At 44.4% G+C, this 26,685-nt stretch overlaps 1 protein-coding gene across 1 annotated transcript in view; it reads right to left on the bottom strand.

Annotated features, from left to right (window-relative positions):
- The window catches only part of AR (androgen receptor), a 233,179-nt gene that overhangs the window by 93,272 nt on the left and 113,222 nt on the right, over positions 1 to 26,685 (bottom strand). The window contains 1 exon segment of the mRNA XM_020967225.2: positions 18,415 to 18,566. Coding sequence (XP_020822884.1) covers positions 18,415 to 18,566 — 152 coding nt within the window.

Here is a 26,685-nt window from a genome sequence, read left to right on the forward strand (position 1 = left end):
TCGGAGGTGGGAGAGGGAATATTTTTACAGGGAATACCCAGCAGCCCAGATAGAACAGAGAGTATATGAGGGGGAGTGATAAGGAAGGAGAGTGGAAAGAGGGGTGGGAGCCAACATGCTGAAGCCTTTAAATGCCTAACCAAGGATGCAGCAGTTTATCCTAGATGTAACAAGGAGCCACTAAAAATTTGTGAGGAGGGGGATGACACAATCTGAATTTTAGGAATATAAATTTGGCAGCCCCATGGAGGATGGACTGAAGAAGGGAGGGGTCAGAGGCAAAAACAGTGATTCGAGGCTGTACTCAAGGAGAGAAGGGGGTAGATGGGAGAATACAGAGGTGGCATCGACAAGACTCGGCTAGTGCCTGGCTATGTGGGGTAGGTAGAAAAGGAAAAGTCAAGGATGAATCCAAGGTAGCAAATCTTGCTAACTGTTAGGATGGTGGTATGCTGTGCAGAAATGGTTCCATTTTTAACACGCTGCATTTGCCATGTCTACAGGATATCCAGGTGGAAAAGTGAAGGAAAGAAGGTGGTAGAAATGTGTCTGGGGTTTAGGAGAGGGCTGAAAGCATAGATCTGGGAAGTATCTGCAAACAGATGACCAGGGAACCCAGGGGAGCTGGTGAGATCAGCTCCCATTCCTTACGAAATCATGGCAGAGGCTGGGAGGGGTTAGTGTATTAAAATCACCTAGGGGGTTGGTTTGGTTTGCCATTTATAAATGTTAGTTTACTTGATGGTGCTCTAAATGTTAGACCTTTTTCAAAAGACCAAAGAATGGGGCATACTAGGGGTGAAATTAAACCACATCAACCTTGACATTCCAGCTATAATTGCAACAAGAAACATTGTTCCACAGAAAACTTAGGTCATCACTGATTGTATTGCTTGAGGTAAGCAAAAAACCCAGCATAAAGATGAACTGCCCATATTTGTAGATGATGAGAAAGCAGATTCTATAAACAACCTGATAAACCCTTCTCAGTGAAGTCAACATGTATTTTAATGCTTGTTGACTTCAGTGCAAAGGGAGGTGGGTAGCTGGGGGAGGACTGTGACAAATATGTTGGCAAATATGGTTTAAACTAGGCGTAGTGGCATAGTGGATAGAGCACTGGCTATCTCACAGGGCTCTTGACTTGAGAGGCTCAAACAAGTAAGAGATGAGAAAGCATGACATAAATGTAGTATATTATCATAGTCACTGTTTTCCCATAATCCTGATCAAGAATGACAAACACCAGCATGGCAGTGGAAAGTATGCTAAGGTCAGAGGCCCTGGGTTCAGAGTCTGGCTCTACTACCTACTCCCTGTGTTACCTTGGGTATGTTACTGACTCTAACCTGTCTCAGCCACCCTGTCTCGGCCATAGTTTTATCCTGATTCAAAGGAGAGGGGTGAATAAGATGGCCTACAAGATCCCTTTCAACTCTAAATCTATGAGTCTGTGATCATCTAGATGGTCTGGGGCTCCCATCCCCTGGGAGGGCCAATAGCAGTCCCTTCCAGTCCAGGCTTCATTTTACCTCCACCCAGACAAGTGCAAAGCAACTCTAATGTCTTTGTCTTACAAAGCTGTCATACCCACAAGCTTCTAGGCAGGAGTCCAGATACCACAATGAAGTCAAATTCAGTATCCAAGAACGAACTTCCCCATGAGAGAAATGAAACAAGAGTGGAAACTCTACTAACGGGCCACACAAAGCCAAAGGATGAGCTCTAAGGCAGGAGCTACCTCCGGGCTGCTCCTCTGTTCTGCTCTTATCCAACCCTAAAGGGCAAGAGCGAAACAGAAAAAAAAAAAAAGGAAATGAAGGACATTTTTACAGCCCTGATTTCTTTTTCAATATTTTAAGGACCCATGATTCAATAGGATCATAGGATCAAGGTCTGGAAGAGGCTGTTCAAGATAATTTTGTTTGATGCCTTCATTTTACAGGTAAAGTAACTGAGTTCTAGGGAGGTGCTATGAGTTTCCCAGGGCCACCCAGGTAACTAAGTGCTTCTTAGACCAGGGTTGTTCAGTCCTGTCTGACTTTTCATGAGCCTGTGGACCCTACTGTCCATGGGGTTTTCTTGGCAAGGAAACTGGAGTGGTTTGACATTTCCTTCTCCAGTGGATTTAGGCAAACGGAGGTTATGTCACTTGATCAGGGTCACATAGCTAGTGAGTGTCTTCGACTGGGTCTGAAGTCAGGTCTTCCTGACTCCAGGCCCAGCGCTCTATCCACTGCAGTGCCACCTAGCTGCCTCAGGGTAGCTGTTTGCTAATGCTTGTTGAACTGAATTTCATTAAATTGAACCCAAGCCTTCTGATTCCAAACCTGGTGCTCTCCCTACCATGCCATGGACAGCAACTAGGGTTTTAGCAAGTCAAAGTATAGGTCTGGATGCGTCTCATGCTGTCTGTGAGTGACCCAGAACATTTAGCCTTTCTAAATGTCCCCATAACACTGCGAGGCCTATAGTGACTTCTTGTCCATCATCCCTGGCATGACTCCTGAAGTGACCAACAACTATGAGTTAACAGTTTTCTTGCTGATGAGAAGGATTCTACAATCCTTCTGTCTGGCTGGGTACATGGAGCCCCAGACTTGGGGCCCACATAGAGGTAGAGAGGAGCAGAAAACAGGAGATGGCAGGTTCGTAACTCACTAGCCATCAGAGTCCTGCCTGCCACAAGATGCTGAGGGTTTCATAAGAATGGCATCCTCAAATACTGCCCCACGTTCTGTGTGTGTGTGTGTGTGTGTGTGTGTGTTTTGTTTTTTGGCTAGGCGATGGGGTTAAGTGACTTGCCCAGGGTCACACAGCTAGTTAAGTGTTATGTGTCTGAGGCCGGATTGGAACTCAGGTCCTCCTGAATCCAGGGCCGGTGCTCTATCCACTATGCCACCTAGCTGCCCCTTATATATTTTGTTTTAGGTTTTTTTTTGGTTAGGCAATGGGGTTAAGTGACTTGCCCAGGGTCACACAGCTAGTTAAGTGTTATGTGTCTGAGGCCGGATTGGAACTCAGGTCCTCCTGAATCCAGGGCCGGTGCTCTATCCACTGCACCACCTAGCTGCCCCCAACTGCCCCACGTTCTTAATCTACATCTATTATAGGAATGTAAGGCCCCAGAGGGCAGAGACTTTCATTTCCGTCTTTGTCTCATTTGCATTTAGCATAGTGCCTGACACTGTGCTTGCTGAATGGATCTAAATCTGTCAGATGCACTATATTCTCCTGTGTTTAATAACTACTCAAATTCACAAAAGATCAGAGAGGACAGGAAGGCTGGGACACTGGGTAGAAGGCTGACCTTGGACTCGGGAAGACTCAGGCTCAAATTCCACCTAAAACATTTACTGACAGTGTGAGTATCAGTAAATCATTTATCCACCCAGTTCTCTAGGCAGCTAACTCTCTATGATGTGAAGTTACCGATACATTGGGATATGAAATAGCAGAGGACATTCTAGGTCCAGTCCAAATCACCCGTCCTAGGACTGAGGTCTGAACAAAGTGATTTCTTTATGTACCTTAGAGTGTTACGCAAACATGCAGCATGGGGTTGTGAAAGGATACTTGATTGGACTCCCAAGTCCTGAATTTGGCCACTCAATACCAGGATGGCCTCAAGCAAGTGGCTTCATTTCTCCAATCTTCAGTTTCTTGATCTGTAAGATGATGTATCATGACTTCTAAGGTCCTTATGTGCAATCTTGGGCAGGTTACCTTCCCCCAACTTGGGTCTTAGTTTCCATATCTGTAGAATAAAAGGGCTGAACCTGCTGATTTCTGAATTCAGCTTGAATTTTATGATCCTGTTATCCTATGAAGTCACTGCCTCTCTTGGTCTCTACTCACTTGTAAAGGCATTAGATTACATGTCCTCTGAGGTGCCTTCAAACTCTAAATCTGTAATCCTTAGATCATTACATGGCTGGAAAACATGTTGGATTTGTCTTGAATTTCTTTACTGGGGCATTCCTAGGGCCAATGACTGACGCCATCAGAAGAGCAGCGCCCTTTCCCCAGCATTCTCAGATGTTTCTCTGATGCTCAGTGATGGGGACCCTGAGTGCCAGCTTTGTGTGCTTATCTTGGGAGGAGCTGGAAGGGACTTAGCAATAGAAGGTTGACCAGCAATCAAAGGTTTGTTTGGTTCCAGCAAGTCACAAAGAGTTGCCAGCCTTCTCTGTAAAGTGAAAGGGTTTGACTAGGTGGTCCCTGAGGTATCTTTCCAATGCCTGGGATGGGTTACCTTGACCATCAAGGTAATTGGCCTTGGGAGATGAAAAGCCTTTATTACTGAATCCACATTTCTCTGAGATGTCAGGGCATGGCATAGTGGCTAGAGAACTAGCCCTGAGGTCAGAAGACCCGGGTTCAAGTCCTGCTTTTGATTCATGCTGGCAATGGGAGCCTGGACAAATCACTTAACCTCTCAGTATCTCAGGCAATTCCCTAAGTCCATCAGGTGCAGAGAAAGTGTTGACTTCAACTGGGAGTTTTTTTTCCCCCTCAGGGACTTTCCTGTGCCAGTGAAAACACAGGTCTAGACTATCCTCTATCCTAGTAAAAAAGCACAAGGTTGGGAGGCCACTAAGGCCAGCCATCCACTTCTATCCAATAGCTGTAAATCTGGAAAGTGGGACAACTTGGACAAAGTGGGGAAGAGACCAGATAAGTGAGAAAAACATCAGGAAACCAGAAAAAAACACTTACATCGTGTTAGAGTTAGAAGGGGCCTTGGGACAACAGAAAAAAAAATTAAGAATACACAAAAATAGTAGCATATCTTGATATGGCACTTTACGGCACCGGCAGTGCTTTGTCTACACCTTGTCTTTTGGGTCTCACAGCAACAGTGTGGCAGGAAGGAAGAGCAGAAGGCCACAGATTGGGCCTATGATTTCACTGATCTGGGGAGCTCTCTTTAACAATGCAGATCTGCAACTTGTGGCCCTAGAGATTTACCTGGAGTGCTAAGGGATAAAGTGATTTGCCCAGGGTCACACAGCCAGAAAGTATTGGCAACAGGACCTCACCTCAGGTCCTTGGGGCTCAAAGGCCACCTCTGCATCCATTCCGACCCACTGCCTCTCTTAGGTAGGATGACTTTGGGCATGGTGAATTTCATTTTCAAGATCAGGAAACTGAGGGTTATAGGGATGAATGGACAGTGGCCTCCTGCATTCCATCTCTGGATCTGATTGATCAATCATAATGAAAGGAAGCTCAGAACACCAGACACGGAATGGTAGAGAAGGGTGACCATTGCAGGAGCTCAGTTCAACCCTTTGCTTTATGGAGGGGAGTATCAGGTCCCAAGAAGAATGGAGTAAGATCAGGCCGCTGCTCAGTGGCAGAATCAGGACCAGGACTGAAGTCTCCTCATTCGCAGCCTTGTACATATGGGGTGAGAGAAACCATCAGGCCCACGTCCTTGTGTGAACAAACCACTAAGCCGCTAAGCTGTTGGGAATGTTTAGGAGGCCCCGGGCCACTTTCTTAGCAGCTCCTCGCCAATGTCTCTCGCTAAAGAGCCGGCATTCCCAAAGCAGCAATGTACGCTTGAGACTCTCTGCAAGGCCCCAGACAAGCAGGAATGTGGCACGCCAAGGGAGTGAAACAAAGGGGTCAGAGTGTTTGACTGCAGACATGTGTGTTTACATCTTGGGTGGGGGGGGCGGTGCTGGAAGGAAGAAGAGTCAAAGGAACATTTGCAATTTACCCAGAACAGATGCTCTGGAAACGCCATCCTTTGAGTTCTGCATGCAAGCTAGAGATCCGTTTTTATTGTGTGCCCCAAATGGCCCTTGCTGGGTATAAAACAAATAGATAATGGGATCGCCAATGTTTTGCTAGTAAATGCCTGAAAAAAATAGTCAATCCTTGGGCCCCTTATGGATTACGATGAGCTCATGTAGGAAAATCAGGATGCGGAATCACCTGACCCATTGTAGAGGAGAGGAAATGACAGGGGTGGGGCCAGCTCCAAGAGGGCCATGGTGCACACCAGTGAAAGTCCAGTGAGCCCAGGTCATGGTCGTCCAGATCTGGCAATCAGAGAGTGCTAGAGTCCAAAGGGATCTTGGAACATAGAACCATGGGCTGGAAGGGTGCCTCAGAGGTCATCTAGTCCAACCCTGTCATTTTACAGAAGAAGAAACTGAGGCCCAGGGAGGTTAAAGTGACTTACTTGAGGTCACATAGAGGATTATAATCTAGAGCTACAAGGACCCCCAGAGGCCATCTGATCCAACCCTGTCATTTTACAGAGGAGGAAACTGAGGCCCCAAAGTGATCTATCCAAGTTAACACAGGTAAGTAAGCATGAGTGGTGGGATTTCAACTCAGGTCCTCGGACACCTATATCATGCTGCATGTGACACATATGCAGACTGACCAAGCTGAAGAAATCTGTCCTAACTCTCTGATCCAGCCAAACCAGTCTTCTCTCGGTACTTCACATGTGAGACTTCATCTCCAATTTTTCTGGCTTTAATCAGGCCACACTGCATGCTGGGAATGCACTCACTCCTCAGCTCTGCCTCATACACTCCCTCTCTTCATTCAAGATGCAACTGAACTACTGAGGCACTTCCCGATTCCCCTGCCAGTGACCTTCCCTCCCTCCCAAACTGCCTTGTATTGAACTATTTCAGATCAGTTTACTTCTACATGTCTTTGTTGTCTCCCCCACTAAAACGTCATCTCCTCGTGGGTATGCACTGTTTTGTTCTTTGTCCTTCTCAACCCTGGGCATCATGCCTGGGGCACGGAGATGGTCACATATTTGTTGAGTGATCAATGGCATCCAAAGTGCTTTCTTCATCAGGGCCTTGTGAGATAGGCGCTGCCTTGGCGACTGGGTAAGAACAGGCATTATTATCGTCCTTGTGCAGATGAAAAAACTGAAGTTCAGTAACCTGAGGAAGTTCCCCAGCTCTTCAGTGGAGACACTAGAACTTGGCTTGTTGATGACAGGGTTTTCTTTGGCCCTGGGCTCCTTCTCTTTTTTTTTTTTTAATTTGTTAATTTATTTTGATTTATCAACAATCACTTCCATATGCTTTTGAGTTGAAAATTTTTCTCCCCCTTCCTCCCCCCCTCCCAAGACGGCACATCTGATATAGGCTTTACATTTACATTCCCATTAAACATATTTTCACATTAGTGAAGTTGTAAGTAAAAATTAAAACCAAGAGGAGGAACCATCAGAAAGATGAAACAAAACTCAACAGAAGGTAAACATAAGTGATAGCGATTCAACTTCCATAGTTCTTTCTTTGGATGTGGACAGCATTTTCCATCCTGAGGCCTCTGGAGATGTCTCAGATCCTCGTAATGCTGAGAATGGTTCAGTTTAACAACCTTAGTCATTGCATAACGTGGCTGTTATTGTGTACAAAGTCCTCTTGGTTCTGCTCACTTCATTCAGCATCAGACCATATAAGTCTTTCCAGGTTTTTCTGAAGTCAGCCTGTTCATCATTTCTTATAGCACAATAGTATTCCATTACATTCATGTACCACAACTTGCTCAGCCATTCCCCAACTGATGGGCATCCTCTCAATTTCCAGTTCTTTGCTACCACAAAAAGAGCTGCTATGAATATTTTTGTACATGTGGGTCCTTTTCCCATTTGTTTGATCTCTTTGGGATATAGCCCTAGAAGTGCTATTGCTGGATCAAAGGGTATGCACATTTTTGTAGCCCTTTGGGCATAGTTCCAAATTGTTCTCCAAAACGGTTGGATCATTTCATAACTCCACCAACAATGTATTAGTGTTCCAATTTTCCCACATCTTCTCCAGCACCTATCCTTTTCCTGTTTTGTCATGTTGGCCAATCTGATAGGTGTGATGTGGTACCTCAGAGTTGTTTTGATTTGCATTTCTCTAATCAATAATGATTTAGAGCATTTTTTCATATGATACAGATGGCTTTAATTTCTTCATCTGAGAACTGTCTGTTCATATCCTTTGACCATTTATCAATTGGGGAATGGCTTGTGTTCTTATAAATTCGTCTTAATTCTCTATATATTTTAGAAATGAGGCCTTTATCAGAGAGACTGGTTGTAAAAATTCTTTCCCAATTTTCTACCTTCCTTCTATAATCTTAGTTGCATTGGCTTTGTTTGTGCAAAAACTTTTCACTTTAATGTAATCAAAATGATCCATTTTGCTTTTCATAAGTTCTCTATCTCCTGTTTGGTCATGAATTCTTCTGTTCTCCATAGATCTGATAGGACTATTCCTTGTTCTCCCAGTTTACTTATGGTATCAGCCTTTATATCTAAGTCATGAACCCATTTTGACTTTATTTTGGTATATGGTGTGAGATTTGGGTCTATGCCTCGTTTCTGCCATGCTCTTTTCCAGTTTTCCCAGCAGTTTTTTTTAAAGAGTGGGTTCTTATCCCAGAAGCTGGGGTCTTTGGGTTTATCAAATCATACATTAGCATAGTCATTGACTACTGTGTCTTGCATATTTAACCTATTCCACTGATCTACCTCCCTATTTCTTAGCCAGTACCAAGCAGTTTTGATGATTGCTGCTTTATAATACAATTTAAGATCTGGAATTGCTAGGCCACCTTCCCCTGCATTTCTTTTCATTAGTTTCTTTAATATTCTAGACCTTTTGTTTTTCCAAATGAATCTTGTTATTATTTTTTCTAACTCTATAAAATAATTTTTTGGTAGTTTGATTGGTATGGCACTGAATAAGTAAATTAGCTTAGGTAGGATTGTCATTTTTATTATATTACCTCGGCCTACCCATGAGCAACTGATGTTTTTCCAATTATTTAGATCTGATTTTATTTGTGTGAAAAGTGTTTTGTAATTGTGTTCATAGAGTTCCTGGGTTTGTTTCTGGAGGTAGACTCCTAAATATTTTATAATGTCTACAGTAAGTTTAAATGGGATTTCTCTATCTCTTGCTGTTGGGCTTTGTTGGTAATATATAGAAATGCTGATGATTTATGTGGGTTTATTTTATAGCCTGCAACTTTGCTAAAGTTGTTTATTATTTCAAGTAGTTTTTTACTTGATTCTCTAGGATTCTCTAAGTATATCATCATGTCATCTGCAAAGAGTGATAGCTTTGTTTCTTCTTTGCCTATTCTAATGCCTTCAATTTCTTTTTCTTCTCTTATTGCTAAAGCTAAGGTTTCCAGTACAATATTGAATAACAGTGGTGATAATGGACATCCTTGTTTCACCCCCGATCTTATTGGAAATGCTTCTAGCCTGTCCCCATTACATATAATGCTTGCTGAAGGTTTTAGATAGATGCTATTTATTATTTTAAGGAAGACTCCATTTATACCTATGCTTTCTAGTGTTTTTAATAGGAATGGGTGTTGTATTTTATCAAAAGCTTTTTCTGCATTATGAGATGATCATGTGGTTTCTGTTGGTTTTGTTGTTGATATGCTCAATGATGCTGATAGTTTTCCTAATATTGAACCAACCCTGCATTCCTGGTATAAATCCTACCTGGTCATAGTGTGTTATTCTTGTGATAAGTTGCTGCAATCTACTTGCTAGTATTTTGTTTAAAACTTTTGTGTCTATATTCATTAGAGAAATTGGTCTATAATTTTCTTTCTCCATTTTGACTCTTCCTGGTTTAGGTATCAACACCATATTTGTATCATAAAAAGAATTTGGTAAGACTCCTTCACCTATTTTCCCAAATAGTCTATGTAGTATTGGAATTAATTGTTCTTTAAATGTTTGATAGAATTCGCATGTAAATCCATCTGGCCCTGGAGATTTTTTCCTAGGGAGTTCATCAATGGCTTGTTCAATTTCTTTTTCTGAGATGGGGTTATTTAAGTATTTTACTTCCTCTTCGGTTAATCTGGGCAATTTATATTTTTGTAAATATGTATCCATTTCACTAAGATTGTCAAATTTGTTGGCATATAGTTGGGCAAAATAATTTCTAATTATTGTTTTAATTTCCTCTTCCTTGGTGGTAGCTTCGCCCTTTTCATTCTTGATACTAGTAATTTGGTTTTCTTCTTTCTTTTTTTTAATTAAATTAACCAAAGGCTTATCTATTTTATTGGTTTTTTCATAAAACCAGCTCTTAGTTTTACCTGGGCTCCTTCTCAATCAAAGCTATTTCCTTAGCCAATCCCCTATCCAGGCTCTCTTGTATCATTCCCCCCACTCCCAATGTGTAGCTTCTGCCTGGTCCCCCATCATAGAAATAAAGACAGTGCCATATGTAGGGCTCCCTCCTCTGCCTTCCCTCTCCACAGGAAAATCTAGCTAGTTTCTAAGGGATGTGGAAAAGCAGCCTCATTTGAGACTCCAGGTTGAATCAGACAGCAATGAAACCGTGAGTAAAATGGTAATCAGCACTTAGGATTTCCAAAAAGGGAAATGGAGAGGACGGGCAGGGGACCAGGTGGAAAGACAGAAGGGATAAGCCAACAGATGAGGGACAAGGATCACATTTGGGCCACTGTGCTCGAGAAGGAGGCAATAAGCAGTAGAATAGCTGAAAAGCTGGCTTTTGGGACAGGAAGACTGAGGCTCAAAACCTGCATCTGATGCATCTGGCTAGCGGACCCTGGCCAAGTGATGTAACCTCTGAGTTCTCTGAGCAGCTGTCTGGGACTGTAAGATGCCGACCAGCATCAGACAGTTTGCCATGTCAATGTCTTCCCAGTTTGAACCCCTGCCTATCCCTATGTGGATGCCCCATTTTAGAAAGGATGTGGGTTGGGGCAGCTAGGTGGCACAGCAGATAGAGCACTGACCCTGAAGTCAGGAGGACCTGAGTTCAAATCTGGCCTCAGACCAAACACTTTGACACTTACTAGCTGTGTGACCCTGGGCAAGTCACTTAACCCCAACTGCCTAAAAAAAAAAAGGACTCTGGTGAGCTGGAAAGTACTCAGGGGAGCATGACCAGCAGCATGAAGGGCACTGAGGCCCTGCCATAGGAGGAAGAGAAGGCTGGGGGTCGGGGTGCAGAGGATGTGATCACTGTGTTTGAGTCCACTGAGGGCAGTCACATGGAGGCCAGAACAGGCAGCAGCTTGATTGAGATGAGGACAGACTTGCTCCAGGGAGAGGGATCCCAAGGTGGGGTAGGCTGCCTTAGGGGGTGGGGGGCTCCCAGTCAAAGCTGGATGGCCCTTTGTTGGGGATGCTAAAGGGAGGATTCCTGCTCCAGACAGACTAGATGGGATCTAAGACCACCTTCTATTATGGGATGAAAGAAGGGGATGAGGAGACAGACAGGGAGAGAGGGAGGAGCCAAGGAGAGAGAGAAGGCAGCAAAAGGAAGAGAAGGGAAGGAGGACAGGGGGAGACCAAGGGAGGGGTGAGATGGAGGACAGGGAGGGGTGAGGGAGAGAAAGAGGGAGAGTGAATAGTTAAGGAAGAGAGAGAAAGAGAGAGAGAGAAGAGAAGAGAGAGAGAGAGAAGAGAAGCAGAAATGCAAGAAGGAAGGAAGAGAAGGGGAGGGAGAGAGAGAGGGGGAAACAGAAAAGAGGAAGAAGTAGGAGACAGAAATGGCAAGAAGACAGGCATAAAAAGACAAAGGAGGAAAGGGAGAGGGAGAAGGAGAAGGAGAGGCAAGGCAGGGGAACACAAACAGGGAGGGGGATGAGAAAAGGAAGCAAGAGAAGGGGCAGATGAGAGAGAGAGAGGAGAGAAGAGAGAAATTGAGGGATGGAAAGAAAGAGATGGAGGGAGGGAGGGAGGGAGAGAGAGAGAAAGAGAGAGGCAGAGAGAAGAGAGAAATTGAGGGATAGAGAGAAAGAAATGGACGGAGAGAAGGAGAGAGAGAGGGAGAGGGAGACAGAGAGAGAGAGAGAGAGAGAGAGAGAGAGAGAGAGAGAGAGAGAGAGAGAGAGAGAGAGAGAGAGAGAGAGAGAGATGAGGGTGGGGGTGTAGTTCTCAGTTCCCCAATCAGTGGGATTCAAAGATCTCAAGAAAGCCAATTCGGCACACCTCAGCAGCAGAATTTCTCGGGTAGTAAAAATATATTGTAAAAATGGGAAAAACAAATCAATAAATGTTCAAGGCAGATAATAAGAGCCCCCCCCTGCCTTCAAGCAGGGCTGATGAGAGCTGTAAAACAAGTCACACAGCTTTACAGAGGGAGGAGAAAGAAAACACCAATAATGATTTTTTTTCCAAAGCTACCTTCCTCTCCCAGCCCCTTCAGCTGAAGGCCTAAATGGGGGCCAGACCCAGCAGGCCTGAGAGGGATGGACACAAGCCTGGTATGGTTCTGGGCAGCTTCTCTCCTCTGCTTTCTACAAACAATGATTTAAGAGTCCACTGCGTGTTACAGTCTAGACGCAACACAGGTTTAGATCAGAACCTAAGTCTAGCCTGGCCTTATGAAGAATCTGCTAGATGGGGGGATGTGTAGCAGAACCGACACTGTGCCCAGAATCTGGAGACAGGGTTTAAGGCCCAGCTCGACTCCTTCTCACGAGCAGGTAAGAGTATACAAATCACTTCCCTCTTTGGGTCTCGGCTCCTCTGCTAGGAAATGAGGCCCGGATCCAAGATGGAGCCTTCCACAACAAACAAATTATGACATGAGATGATATATACATGTAAGACAGCCATAGAAAATACTATGTAATCATGACCCAAGGCTAGACCTGTGGTGACACAGTGGACAGAGTGCTGGGCCTGGAATTAGGAAGTTCAAATCCAGCTTCAGACACTTCCCAGCTGTGTGGTCCTGAGCAAATCACTTCACCTGTCTGCCTCAGTTTCCTCAACTGTAACATGAGGATAATAATAGCACCTACCACCCAGGGTTGTCGTGAGCATTACATGAAATAATATTTGTAACCTGTCAAGTGCTAGCTACATGTGAGCTGTCATTATTATTACTACCTCAAAGGTAGTGGGTTACTCTCAATAATCACACCTCGGGGGCAGCTAGGTGGTGCAGTGGATAGAGCACTGGCCCTGGAGTCAGGAGGACCTGAGTTCAAATCTGGCCTCAGACACATAACACAGTGGTTGTTATTGGGTCCTTTCAGTCTCGTCTGACTCTCCATGACCCCATTTGGGGTGTTCTTGGCAGAGATATTGAAGTGGTTTGCCATTTCCTTCTCCAGCTCATTTTACAGATGAGGAAACTGAGGCAAACGGTGACGTGACTTGCCGAGGGTCACACAGCTAGTTAGGGTCTGAGGCCACTGTACTCTGCTGCCTCTTTCATAAATATCATTGCCTATTCAGGACCCCATTATCAGGTATGGACAAACTGCAAAGATACAGAAGGCATGATCTAGTGTGTACCCACGGAGAGCTGACTGTCTGGTAACGAGGCTGAGGCCAAGGTATGCAGCTGTCTGAGTACCTGCTAATGACATTAAGGTGCTTCTGAACTCTCATCACTGAAGCTCCCTCTAAGAGGCCTGCTGCTGCAGTGAAGGCCTCAGTTTCTTCCTCTGTAAAATGGGGGGTGTGCTATCAGATTGGCAAACACGACAAAACAAGAAAATGATAAATGTTGGAGAAGATGTGGGAAAATTGGAACACTAATGCATTGTTGGTGGAGTTGTGAACTGACCCAACCATTCTGGAGAGCAACTTGGAACTATGCCCAAAGGGCTATAAAAAAGTGTATACCCTTTGACCCAGCAATACCACTTCTAGGGTTGTATCCCAGAGAGATCATACAAATGGGAAAAGGATCCACATGTACAAAAATATTTCTAGCAGCTCTTTTTGTGCTGACCAAGAATTGGAAACTGAGGGGATGCCCATCAATTGGGAATGGCTGAGCAAGCTGTGGTATGTGAATGTAATGGAATACTATAGTGCTATAAGAAATGATGAGCAGGTGGATTTCAGAAAAACGTGGGAAGATGTACACGAACTGATGCTGAGTGAAGTGAGTAGAACCAGGAGAACACTGTACATGGTAACAGCCATGTTGTGCGATGACTAATATTGATAGACTTAACCCTTCTCAGCAATGCAAGGATTTAAGACAATTCCAAGAGACTCATGACGGAAAATGCTATCCACATCTAGAGAAAGAATTATGGAGTCTGAATGCAGATTGAAGCAGACTATTTTCTCTCTCTCTGTTTTTTTTTTTGGTCTTTCTCACCGTTTTTCCCTTTGGTTCTAATTCTTCTTTACAATATGACTAATGTGGAAATATGTTTAATATGATTGTACATGTATAGCCTATATCAGATTGTATGCCATCTTGGGGAGGGGGAGAAATTTAAGACTCAAAGTCGTATAAAAGTGAATGTTGAAAACTAAAAATAAATAAGTAAATATTTTTTCAAATGGGTGTGTGTGTGAATTTTTTGAGGTCCCTTCCAGCTCTAGAACTATGTGACCTTGGGCAAGTCACTTTCCTTCCTGGGCCTCAGTTTCCTCCCATGTAAAATGAGGGGCTTGGACCAGCTGGCCTCTTAGGCCCAGGTCTGGGATCCAATAACCCTGTTTAATTTTCCCAGCAGTCCTGGGAGGGAGAGAGCCTAAGGAGGCTGAGTCTCATTTTTCCAAAGTGAGAGATATGGTGATACCCTTGGGAAGAGGCAGAGTCAACACTGGAGGGCAGGTCTCCCAACTCCAGGCCCGATGGGCTTTCCTTACACCACAGCTCCCTCAAATCAGAGATTGCTGAAATAGAGCCAACTGAACTGAGTCAGGCCAAAGTGGTTCAGAAACAAGACTGGGTCTCCATTCTGCTTTTCCATCAGGGAGAAGAGAGCTGGCTGAGCATCACCCCCCACCTTGCCTCTGTCCCAGATTCCAGGAACCCACCAGTGTTGTTTACGACCCTTACATAAGTCCTGTCTCTGGCTCTAGGCTCAACAGCCTGGGCCAAGCCAAGGAAGGGCTGGATCAGGCACCTGGGTTAAGGCCCAGGGAAGGCTTCCTTTTTTGGGATGACTGCCAATTGTGCTACTTTCTGAAGAAGGTTCTCAGCTTAAGGAGGAGAGTGAGATGGCAGGGTTCACCCCTCCCATTATCCATTATCTCTACCATAGAGAAGCCTCTAACAAGACAGGACCACTACTCCTTCTGCAGCACTCATTGTGAGTGAGTACCTTCAAGTAACCAGACCAACTAGATACAGAAAGACACAGCGCTGTGCATTGGTCCCCAAACCAAAAGATGTTGCAGGCCCTAGTGGACTGCAAGCTCAGTCTGTGTCACCAGGGAGATGTGGCACATTGATTAGTTCTTAGGCTGTACTATGTGAGAATAATGGCCAGGATGAGGAAAACTATACCATGAGCCTTTGCCCTGGTCAGACCCCGCATCTAGAGGATTAAGCGAGGTTCTTGGTGCCACGGTGAAGGTCATCAAGCAAAAATGTGGTTCTTGATGGTGCTCAGAAGAATTTCCAGCACCTGTTGGATAAGCCGTAGTGGGGAGACTTGGTTAGGTTAGGGTCAGATGGGCCAGTCAATGAGGGCCCTTCTAGCTCGTATTCTGTAATTTTCAGAAGGACACTGACAAACTGAAGTGCATGAAGGGGAGGATGGTACAAGGGAAATGGAATTTGAGCTGGAGGACCCTGGTTCAAATCTGACCTCTTTCACTTGCCACCTCTGTGGCCTTGGGCAGGTCATTACTCTTCCCTGGGCCTCAGTTTATCATTTGTAAGATGAGTGAGTCAGACTGGAAGGTCCCTCTGAGCTCTGGAATCACCTGTGTGACCTTGAATAAGTTCCCTTCCCTGGGCCTCAGTTTCCTCTTCTATAAAAGGAACACTCCAGCTCTAGAATCCTACATGTGACCTTGGGCAAGTCACTTCTGTAAAATGGGGGGGGGTGGACTAGAGGGCCTCTCTAGGACTCCTTCCAGAACCAGTTCTAGGATCCAGAGTATGATAAAAGCAGGATATATCGAGGACAGAAGATGATGCCACGCCGAGCTTGGTCAAAGAACAGGGGATGTGTAGCCTGGAGTAGAGAGGTGTTAGAGGAGGAGGAGTAGCTGTAGGGCTGTCACATGACTCCAGGAGGCAGGGTGGAGACTGGGACATCAGCAAAGGGTAACAGGGAAGCAGATATGGATGCAACAGGAGGTAGAAATTCCTAATGGTTAGAGCTGGCCATCGAGGGAACTTGGGAGGTAGGAAGCTTTTCATCACCCCAGGTATTCAAATTAGAAGCTGGGTAGTCTCACTTGACTGTATCCCTAGTGCCTGGCACATATTAATTGCTTAATAAATGGATGCTTCCTGATTGGATGGAATGGTATAAATAGAGGAAAGGGTTGAAATGGCTTTTCAAGAAGATGCCTTTCAACTCAAAGATTCTGGGCATTATATTCTGGGTCTGTGCCAGAGGGGAGGGAGAGCAGAAGTGCCGATTCCTTGTGGGGGAGGCAGGGGTTTGGAAACGGAGGGGAATCTTTAAGAAGAGCCTGCTAATGAGAACTCCTGCCCTCCCAAGAGCAAAAGGGGCATCTCTGGTTTCTAAGGCCCACCAATGGTAGACACCAAAGGACCCACCACCATCATCCATGCTGCCATTTTTGCCTCTCATCTGTATGGCACTTTATGGTTAATATGATCTAGCAACAATAACCCAGTGAGGGGCACAGGGCGTGAATGCCTGTCCTCATTTTATAGATGGGAACGCAGAGGTTCAAAGAGGACACAGGACTTTCCTACAGTCACATAACTAGCGAGCGGAGGAGCTTAGGCTGCTGCTGCCCTCAGTAGAATGCCCACTCCGCTAACCCCAAAGCACTGTGGACGGTTGTGACAGCACATGTTCAAGATGCCGATGGGCTCCTTGCTTGAAGGAGATGAGGAGCCATCAGTTTTGGTTAACAATAGTCCACAGGGGCAGCTAGGTGACACTGCAGTGGACAGAGCTCTGGGCCTGGAGTCAGAAAGACCTGAGTACAACTGCGGTCTCAAACACTTTCTAGCTGTGTGATCCTAGGCAAATCATATTTGCCTCAGTTTCCTCATCTGTCAATGAGCTGGAGAAGGAAATGGCAAACCATTCCAGTATCTCTGCCAAGAAAACCCCAAATGGGGTCACGAAAAATTGGACACAACTGAAAAATAACTTAACAGCTTTTGCTGACTGTTCAGAATGGGGGCTTTTCTTCCCATCCCACCCCACTGTTGCCCTCTTCTCTGGGGTAGCCCTGCCTCTTAGAATCCTGGATTTCCTGTAAGCCTCAGGTCAAGCCCCCCTTTCCATTTCCTGATCTTCTTCCTGTCCCAACCCCTACAGCCATGAGGACCTTCCCTTCTAATGTTCTGGTCTACCTTCTCTGAAGGTATCTTGTACTGATTCCTGGCTTCCCCATCAGAATGTAAGCTCCCTGAGGACAGGCACCGTTTGATTTTTGTATCCCCAGTGCCTGGTATGTAAGCACTTAACACATCCTCCCCGTTGGCTGACTGAGAGTGAACAGGAATGAAAATACCTAGCAAGTTGGCGTGGCAGAAAGATTGATAAATTGGGGTGTGAGAAGAGCTGGGTTCAAATCTCAGACTTGCTACTATCTGGGGTGGAGCATGAGCAAACTGCTGCTGATAGAGTTAGTGTGGTGCAGTGGAGAGTGCTTCTGATTTGAAACCAGAGAACCTGGGTTTGAATCTAGGTTCTGCCACTCATTACCTGCATAAGTTTAGGCAAGTCCCTTGACCTCCAAGCATCAGTTTCCCCCTCAGTAGAATAAGAAAACCAGACCAGATGACTTCCAAGGTCCCCTAGCTCTCAATGTGTGACCTTGGACAAGTCCCTTCCCTTCCTTGGGCCCCAGTTTCCTCCTCTGTAAAAGGAGGGGACAGGACTATATAATATCTAAAGTCCCTTCTAGCTCAAGATCTAGATTCCTATGGTCTCCAAGCCGCAGTTTCCTCCTCTGTCAAAATGGGGCTACTACCCCAAATCACAGGATGATGGTGAGGAAAATGTTTGTAAACATTGCAATACTATTGCCATGGGCCCTGCTAGTGTTCTGAAGGCTGGGAATGGCCCCCTCAACAAATAGCAGGAGTTTACTGTGGTCAGAGGAAGAAGGTGGGGAACCTTCTTAGGAGCCTTCTGTCTACAGACCCTGCCAACAAACAGACTTCTTCCTTCTCAAGGTTTTGGAGAGAAATCCAAATGGAAGGGAATTGAAATCTTTTTTCAATCCTCCATTGTCTTGCATCTCAGTGATAGAGTCCCAAAGGGCAGCTGGGACCATGTGCATTTCTCTGTCAACCTCGCAGGGCTCTGCTGGCGCAACCATCAGTGCCAGGTGGAGCAGTGCTGGAGGCCCCTCCACGTCAGAGGAACTGACTTCCCAAGAGAGGCCAGCCCAGCCAAGGCCTCAGAGGCCCAGGGAATTCTGGAGCAGGAGGGCCACTTATCAGTACCAGGAGTGGAAAAGGAAGACATGGAGAAGATAAAAGCTCCTTTTACCTTCTGCTGCTCTCTTGAAGAAGACTTTGCAGCTGCCACAGGTAAGTGCCCCATAGTGACAGCCCGAAGCTTCATCGCCACAGATCAGGCAGGTCTTTTGTGGTGGAAAGTAATAGTCAATGGGCAACACATGGTCCCTGGCAGCCTCCAATCTGGAAAGGAAGGATACAAACAAGGAGACATACATCAGAAAGGGGCAAAATCAAAAAGGCCAAGACAGAATACTCCCAGGATCTCTTCGTGACATGACCACTCCTCTCTGCTCAGGGGAGTTGGTCACGAGGGAACTGGGGAATTTTCTCAAGCAAAGGGCTGGATTGGGTTTTGGAGTATTGAACAGCATTACAAGGTCAGTTGACACCTCATTTGTAAGAGTGAAAGGGAGGAGCAGTGGTTCATACACTCAAGAACATAAATTACTAGGGCAAGGACTCCTTTTCTGACAAGAAGTTCTGGGAAAACTGGAAAGCAGTTTGGCAGAAATTCTATTTAGATCATCATTTTCTACCATATACCATAATAATCTCAAAATGGATATGGAATTTGAATGTAAAAGGTAACACCATGCAATCAGGTCACAATATGTTTAGGGGGAGAATTCTTAACTAAAAAGGAATACAGAAGATCAAAAAAGATAAAAAGACAATTTTGATTACATGAAATATAATTTTTTTTTTGCACAAATAAAATGAAGACAGAACTAGAAAAGAAACAGCAGAGAGGAAAAGTATCAGAAATCACTGATGAGACCCACATACAATGGACTGATCAAATATAGGATGCTCCAAATCCTTTCCCCAATAATTGGCCAAAGGATATTAAAAAAATAAACATTTTCAAAAGAAACATACAAACGGCTACATGAAAAATGCTCCAAATCACTAATAGGAGGAGAAATGTAAACTGAAACAACTCTGAAGATTCAGCTAATTGTGACAGATAACAAAATATGGGAATGGTCCATGTTGAATTTGTTTTTAAAATATTTGCATAACTTTTTTGACATAATTGGTTTCCTTTGTATTCCTATGCATTTTAATTTATGCATTTAAAAACATGATTTTGAGAAGAGGACCACAGGCTTCACCAGACAGACTACTCTCTATGGGATCTTAGACAAAAAAACGTTGAGAACCTCTGATCTTAGTGGCTGCTATTCTGGGAACCAGAGAGGTCACATCATGGTGTTCTTTTTGGAGCACAGAATAGGATTCTTGTGCTCTAATGGTCCTTTGGCCCACGTGCCTGCACCCCAGAAGACTGAATTTAAAAGATTACAGATGCAGGGTTCTTCACTTTTTGGGCACCATGGACACCTTAAGTGAAGCCTATAGATCTCTTCTCAGTAGAACATTTTTAAATGCATAGAATAAAGCAGCATGGAAAAAGGCTATCAACTAGTGGGGTAGGGAAAGGCCTCATGCTGGAGGCAGCACGTGAGCTGAACTTTGAAGGAAACCAGGGATTCTAACAGGTGAAGTCGTGAAGAGAGAGGACATTCCAGACATGGGGGACAGCTTATGCAAAGGCCTGGAGATGGGAGTTGGAATGTCATGTGTAGAATATGTGAAGTGCACTAATGTATGGATGTGTGATAAGGCTAGAAAGGCAAACTGGAGTCAGGCCGGAAAGGGATTTAAATGTTTGAGACGGGAGTTTGTGCTTGTAGTAAGGAATCACTGATGCATCTTGGTAGGTATCTTATGTATTTCCTAGTTCGAATTAGACAACTCATTGTCTGATTATTAAAATCTAGTGAGGCATAAAACAAGGAGACGTACCTCTAGGACTTGGTTAGTGAATAATTAATCCTGTGAAGTGGTCACACGTATTTCAGTTCACACTATTTGATATCGTCATGATGTAAAATAGGGTAACTGGTTTCAGCTCAGTGGAACTATGCAGTGTGAATTTGAATAATGGGCTCACTTTAGGGGATTGATTATTTGCATGAATGAGGTCTTGGCTGTATACTCAGCAATAACAACAATAAAAAAAACACTTTCCCCCTATAATGGAGGGGTGAAAGGCAAAAAGCTCATAAGGGGGAATGACCCCCTATGGATGGCTGGATCTTTAAGATGCTCCTGCCCGTGGATGACATTTTGCCCATTATGTTCAGGCAACTATTCACACAGAAAAACCAAGTGGATGAAGAATGCCTATTGTCTAGACTAAGATAAGTACTTGTGTGGACAACACGTAGAGTCTGTCATCAATAATAATAATAACACTAATACACTTATGTAACACTTTAAGAATTTTCAAAGCATCTTACATATACATATATTATCTTTTTTTAATCTTCAAAAATGACTATGAGGTAGGTACTATTCTTATTTTAATTTTACAGATGAGGAAACTAAGACTTGGAGAGGTTAAATGATCTGGCCAGAGTCACAGAGCTAGATGATTTCTGAGGAAAGATTTGAAGCCAAGACTTCCTGACTCCAAGTCCAATATTGTGACTGCTATGATGTATTTCCATCTATCTGGGATGAACAATACCAGTAGGCCCAGACTTGGCTAGGGGGAGGAAATGAGAATACTGAATCGGAGGCTCATCCGATGGACCATGAAGTAGCATATGGTGGGCATGAGCAGGCTATAATACATGACAAAGAACGACATCAGAGAAGTGGTGGTGGCCATGATGTCATTAGAGAAAGAGATGACTGGAAAAAGATATGGGGAGGGGGGTGGTGTTACATAGAGAAGAGTGAAAAACAACTTATGGATAGCCAGAGCGCTCCCTTGGTATCTATTCAATGTCAAAGGAAGATGAAGAAGGCCTAATTTAGCACCTTGGGCAGGTCTCCTGTGGCAAACTTATGGGAGAACATGGATGAGAGACAGTTGCACAGGATGGACAGAAGTGGATGGGTCACAACTTGCATCTGAGTTGATGAGATCACTAGTTCATTGAAATACTAGAGTTTCATTGAAATACTAGGGTACCAGAAGATCAGACTGAATCACTAATATAAGGAGACAGGGGAAAGGCCATCACAGCCAGAGCCTGAAACATAAGCCTGTCGGGTTGTTTACTCTGAAGATGTGGCCCACGTGTGGGCTCCAGCAGTTGGGGCGAGCCCTCTGCTGCTGTTATATCAGAAGATGCTACTTGCATGGAAGTATTTTCAATCTTCTCTATTTGCTGCAAATTTAACGACTACAAATGTGGCAAATTTCATGCCATTTGGAAGCTGTAAGGTAAGGGAGTTATGCCAAAAACAACTTGAGCTGCCATCTTGCCAACCACAGGAACCAAAAGTATTAATTCCCTCCAGTTATATTTGAAAGCGTGGTGGCATGGAGTAGTAATGTGAGAACTGGTTCAGGAGTCAGGAAGACCTGAGTTCAAATGTGACCTAGAATCAGGAAGGCCTGAGTTAAAATCCAGCTTCAGACACTTACTAGCTATGTGGCCCTGGGCAAGTCACTTAACCACTGGGTGCCTCAGTTTACTCATCTGTAAAATGGAGATTATAATAGCACCTACCTCCCAGGGTTGCTGTGGAGATCAAATGTGGAAAGCAGTTGGTATAGCACCTGGTACATAATAAGTGCTGTATAAATGCTAGCTATTATTATTGTTGTTGTTATTATCATGGCACTGTCCCAGGAAGATCCCAAAGACTGAGTTGCAGAGAAGGTGCTAACCTTATAGTGGGAGGGAGAGTTGCTGCATTTAGGATAATTACTGGCTGGGTGACTCTGAGCAAGTCATCTCAGTTTTCTCATCTACAAAATGGGGATAATAATAGCCCTCCCCCTCATAGGGTTATTGTGAGAAATACACACACACACACACACACACACACACACACACAACACACACAGAGTATGTTGTAAGCCTGACGATGTGAAAAAAGACTTCCTTATACATGCCCCAAGGAATTCAGTGACAAGAAGAAAGGCTCAAAAAGCTTCCAAATATTTTTAACAGCACTTTCTGTGGTTACAAAGATCAAAGTAGATACCCATCAACTGGAGAACAGCTAAATAATTGTGGTCCATGAAGGTAAATGGAACATTACTGTGATACAAGAAATGACAAAATGTGAAGGATCTGGAGATGAGCTGCTGTGGAATCAAGTGATCCAGACAGGAACTTGGTGACATAAACAATGACAACCAGTGTGGAAATGAAAACAATAACAGAATGTTATAAAATAATAATGGCCGTTCTTGGCCCCAAGCAAGATCTAGGAAAAGACACCTGTCTTGTTATTTTTTTCCAGACTCTGAGTGTGGAGAACTGCATAGAAAGTTCGATTTTTTCGATATGGTGGTTAGTTTTACTGAACTGCTTCCCCCTCCCCTTCCCTTTTTCAAATTCCTATAATGACGGATGGCTCTCTTCAAGGAAGAGGTGAATGAGATACAATAGAAAATGTAGGTGAGAGAAAAACCAAAATATATCAATAACAACATTTTAAAATAAAGCTTCCTGACCAAAACTGGCTTCCACCTGGCTCTCTTCCATTTTCCTGTGTTGCCTGGCAGGGATAGAGCATAGTCCTCAAAGTCAAAATGACTCTGAGTGAATGTATGATCTGGAACTCAACTTTTAGCTCTAAAACCCCCAAATGCTTCCTCCCAGGTTCTCTCTCCAACCAGATTGTTTAAGCACTCTCTTCTCTCACATACCTCAAAGTTGGCACCCTGAGCAAGCCATCTGACTGCTCCCAGGCCCATGCTTCTCTATCTATGACCTTCCTGGGAGGTATCTCAGTAACAATTAGGGTTGTACTGTCCCCAAGAGGAATGGACCAAATATCTTCCTAGGTCTTCCTGAACCCAAATTCTTAAAAAATTTTCAACTAAATGGTTTGCTCACATGTACAATGAGAGAGTTGGGCAAGACTCAAGAAACGAACATTTATAAAGTGCCCACTATTTATGTACCAGACACAATGACACACACACAAAAAGGGAGACAGTTCCTTTCCTCAACGAGTATGTGTTCCATTGGGAAAGATATAATATGTGCACAGAAAAGTAAATAGCAGTTATATATGAAATAAAGACAGAGTGATGGGGAATGGGGCAAAGTACCAACCAAGAAAGGCCTAGTGAAGGAGGTGGGACTAAAGCCAAGCCTTGAAGGGACCTGGGGGTTCTCAGAAGTGGCCATGAGGAAGGAGAGTATAAAAGGCATGGGCCACAGATGGGAAAGAGATGGAGGGTCAGGGAGGTAACGTTGTCTGGAACACAGAACGCATGAGAAGGAACACTGTGTAGTTGGACCAGAAAGCGAAGATGGAACCAGAAAGCGTGAATGGCTCGAAATGCCAAGCAGAGGAGTCTGTATCTTCTCCCAGAGGCAAAAGGGCGCCAGTGAGATTTCTTGAACAGGAAGGTAGCATGCTAAGACCTGGCTTTGGTTTGGCAGTTCTATGGAGGATGGATTGGAGAGTGGAAAGACTAGAAGGGTGTGTGTGTTTGTGTGGGTGCAAGCTCGCACGTGTATGTGAAGGGAGGACCAAGTAGGAGGCTACTGTAATAGTCTAAGTGAGAGCTGATGAGGGCCAGAACTCAATGGAAAATCCAAATCATCTTATTAGTTGATTTTGCCTTGAAGAACAAAACCGAGTATAATTGAATCCTTCCCTGGGTGACAAATCAAGAGAAGCCAGTGTAGAGGGGGCTGAATTGGGTGGGTGGGGGGATCACAGAGACCATTTAGTCTAGCCTCTCAGGAAACCAAGGTACAGTGGTGGTGGGGGTGGGGAAGAGATTTGCCCATGGTCACACATAAGATCCTAAATCTAGATCTAGAAAAGACTTCAAAGGCCAGGGGGTCTAAGCCTCTTCCTCATTTTACAGAAGAGGACACTGGCCCAAGGAAGGGAAGTGACTTACCCAAGGTCACAACTAGCATCACAGATCTCTAACTAGGCAAATCAGTCCAACCCCCTCATTTTACAAAGGTAGAAACTGAGGCCCAGAGAGGGGAAGGGACTGGCCCAACCTAGGTCACATGGATAAATTTCAGAGGCAAGATTTGAACTGACATCCTCTGACTCCAGAATCAGTGGTCTTCCCCAAGGACCATGCTGCCGCCTTCTTTCTGGGCTTCAGCTGCTTCTTTCTATAAAATGAAGGGTTTGGAAGAGATGAGACAATAAAATCTCTAAAGCCCCTTTTAGAATTCCCAAATCTAAGTTTTTCAGTTGGTTGTCTCTTTATAGCCCAGGAGGTCAGATCCCATGTTAGTTTGACTCAGTCTTTATCCAGGCATAGCTCTGAGAGTAGATATGGGCTTGATTAATACCTTCAGTGACATTACTAGTAATGGCAGTGAGAAAGAAGCAGGGACCTCAAAGCAGAATCAGATAACTACCACCTCACTCCTTCCCCCAAAAAAATAAGGAAAAGGAAACACCAACCCAGTCTCCTTATCCCATTCTACCTTCACCATGTTGGGCTCAATGCTCTGACAAAGGGCCAGAATGCGATGGGGGAGAAGTGTTCTGGCAAGGCTCCCTTCCCAGGGAGCACAGACCACCCAACAGACAAAGACACGCAGAACTTCAGCCTGGCTTAGATACAGCATGGCTACATACCAGAGCCTCATCTAGAGCCCAGGGACTGGGGCCTGCAAGGCAAACAGTATCTGCTGTGGGAACATCCTGGTGCGATCCTGGTATGTATGTACACACACATGCAAGCACATATGCACTTTGTGCACGTGCACGCGCGCACACACACACACACACACACACACACACACACACACACACACTCTCCCCACCTTTCTAAGTTAACTGAGTCAGGATTTTCCCTTCACTTTCTGGAGCTCTGACCTGCTTCATCAATTGCAAAGGCAGTAAGAGCTAAGAGAAACAGAGGGAAGAGAAGCAGAGCCATGGCTGAGTCTTGAGGCGACTCTAATTGCCTGTGGGATTTGAGCCAAGTCACTATCTCATTCTGTGCCTCAGTTTTCTCCTCTGTAAAAAGGGTTGGTTGCACTAAATCAAGAGTTCCTGACTTTTTTTTTGCTTTTTGCATTCTGGATAATGCAGGACACTGACCAGTCTGGGGAAGCCTATGGACCCCCTTCTTACTATCATGGGTTTAAATGCATAACACAAAGTATCCAGGATTACAAGAGAAACCAATTCTATTCAAAGTTATCACAATATTAAAAAACAGTTTACAGACCCCAGGCTAAGAGCCCCTGCACTCTATTAGATGATGTCTAAGGACCCTCTCAGCTCTGGCATTGTGTGTTCTAAGGTTCCTCTCATCTCTGACAGTCTCTGTTCTAAGGCATTCCATGCTCTAAGATTCCTCCCAGCTCTGACATTTCATGATCTCAAGCCCCTCCCAGCTCTGGTATTATGTGTTCTAAGGCCTTTCCCAGCTCTGACATTCTCTGTTCTAAGGCATTCTATGCTCTAAGGTCCTTCCCAAACCTATCAGCTCATTAAGAACACTGACAATTTTTGCTCAGGCCAGAAAACCAAATCTAGTTCTGCCTGTAGCAGGTACTCAGTACAAGTGAGACAAAGGACAAAGGTGTGAGACTTTGAGCATTGACCTGGACCCTTAGGCAAAGGAGTATCTAATTCAAGGATAACCAAACTTGAGGAAGAAGAAAGGCTTCAACATGACTCTCAGATGATCAGGTAATAATAATAATAATAATAATAATAATAATAATAATAATAATAATAATAATAAGTAGCAGTATATATCATTTTAAGGTTTACAAACATCATCTCATTTGATACACACAACAATGGGAGTTAGATGCTGATATTCATCCTCATTTTACAGTTGAGGAAACTGAGGCAGACAGAAGGAAAGTGACTTGCCATGGTCACACAGTTAGTTAAGTATCTGAGGAGGGATTTGAACTCAAGTCTTCCTGACTGCAGGTCAAGTGCTTTAAAGTCACTTCCATCAAGACTCTTAGGGGATTGAGAATTATAAGGTTCTAAGATCATGTCATGTCTATTGCTTGGGGTCCAACGTAGGCCAAATGGACTAGAGAGGCCACTTGGATTTTGTGACTGTTTGGTGACTGGGCGTATTTACTGAGGCAAAGCCCAGTCCTTGGCCAAATGAAAACCAACATGATCATGTTAGAGTCCTTTGGGAGGAAATGCACTGGCTTCCATGTTGGACTGTACTGGTTCTCCCCCCCCCCCAAGGACTCTAATCTGGCTTGGGAGAAAAAAGGGGAGAGAGGGCATAACATATACATACATACATATATATGTATGTATGTATGTATGTATGTATGTATGTATGTATGTA

This window comes from Phascolarctos cinereus, unplaced genomic scaffold (assembly GCF_003287225.1).
Source record: "Phascolarctos cinereus isolate Bilbo 61053 unplaced genomic scaffold, phaCin_HiC Scaffold_8;HRSCAF=390, whole genome shotgun sequence".
Lineage (NCBI taxonomy): Eukaryota > Metazoa > Chordata > Mammalia > Diprotodontia > Phascolarctidae > Phascolarctos > Phascolarctos cinereus.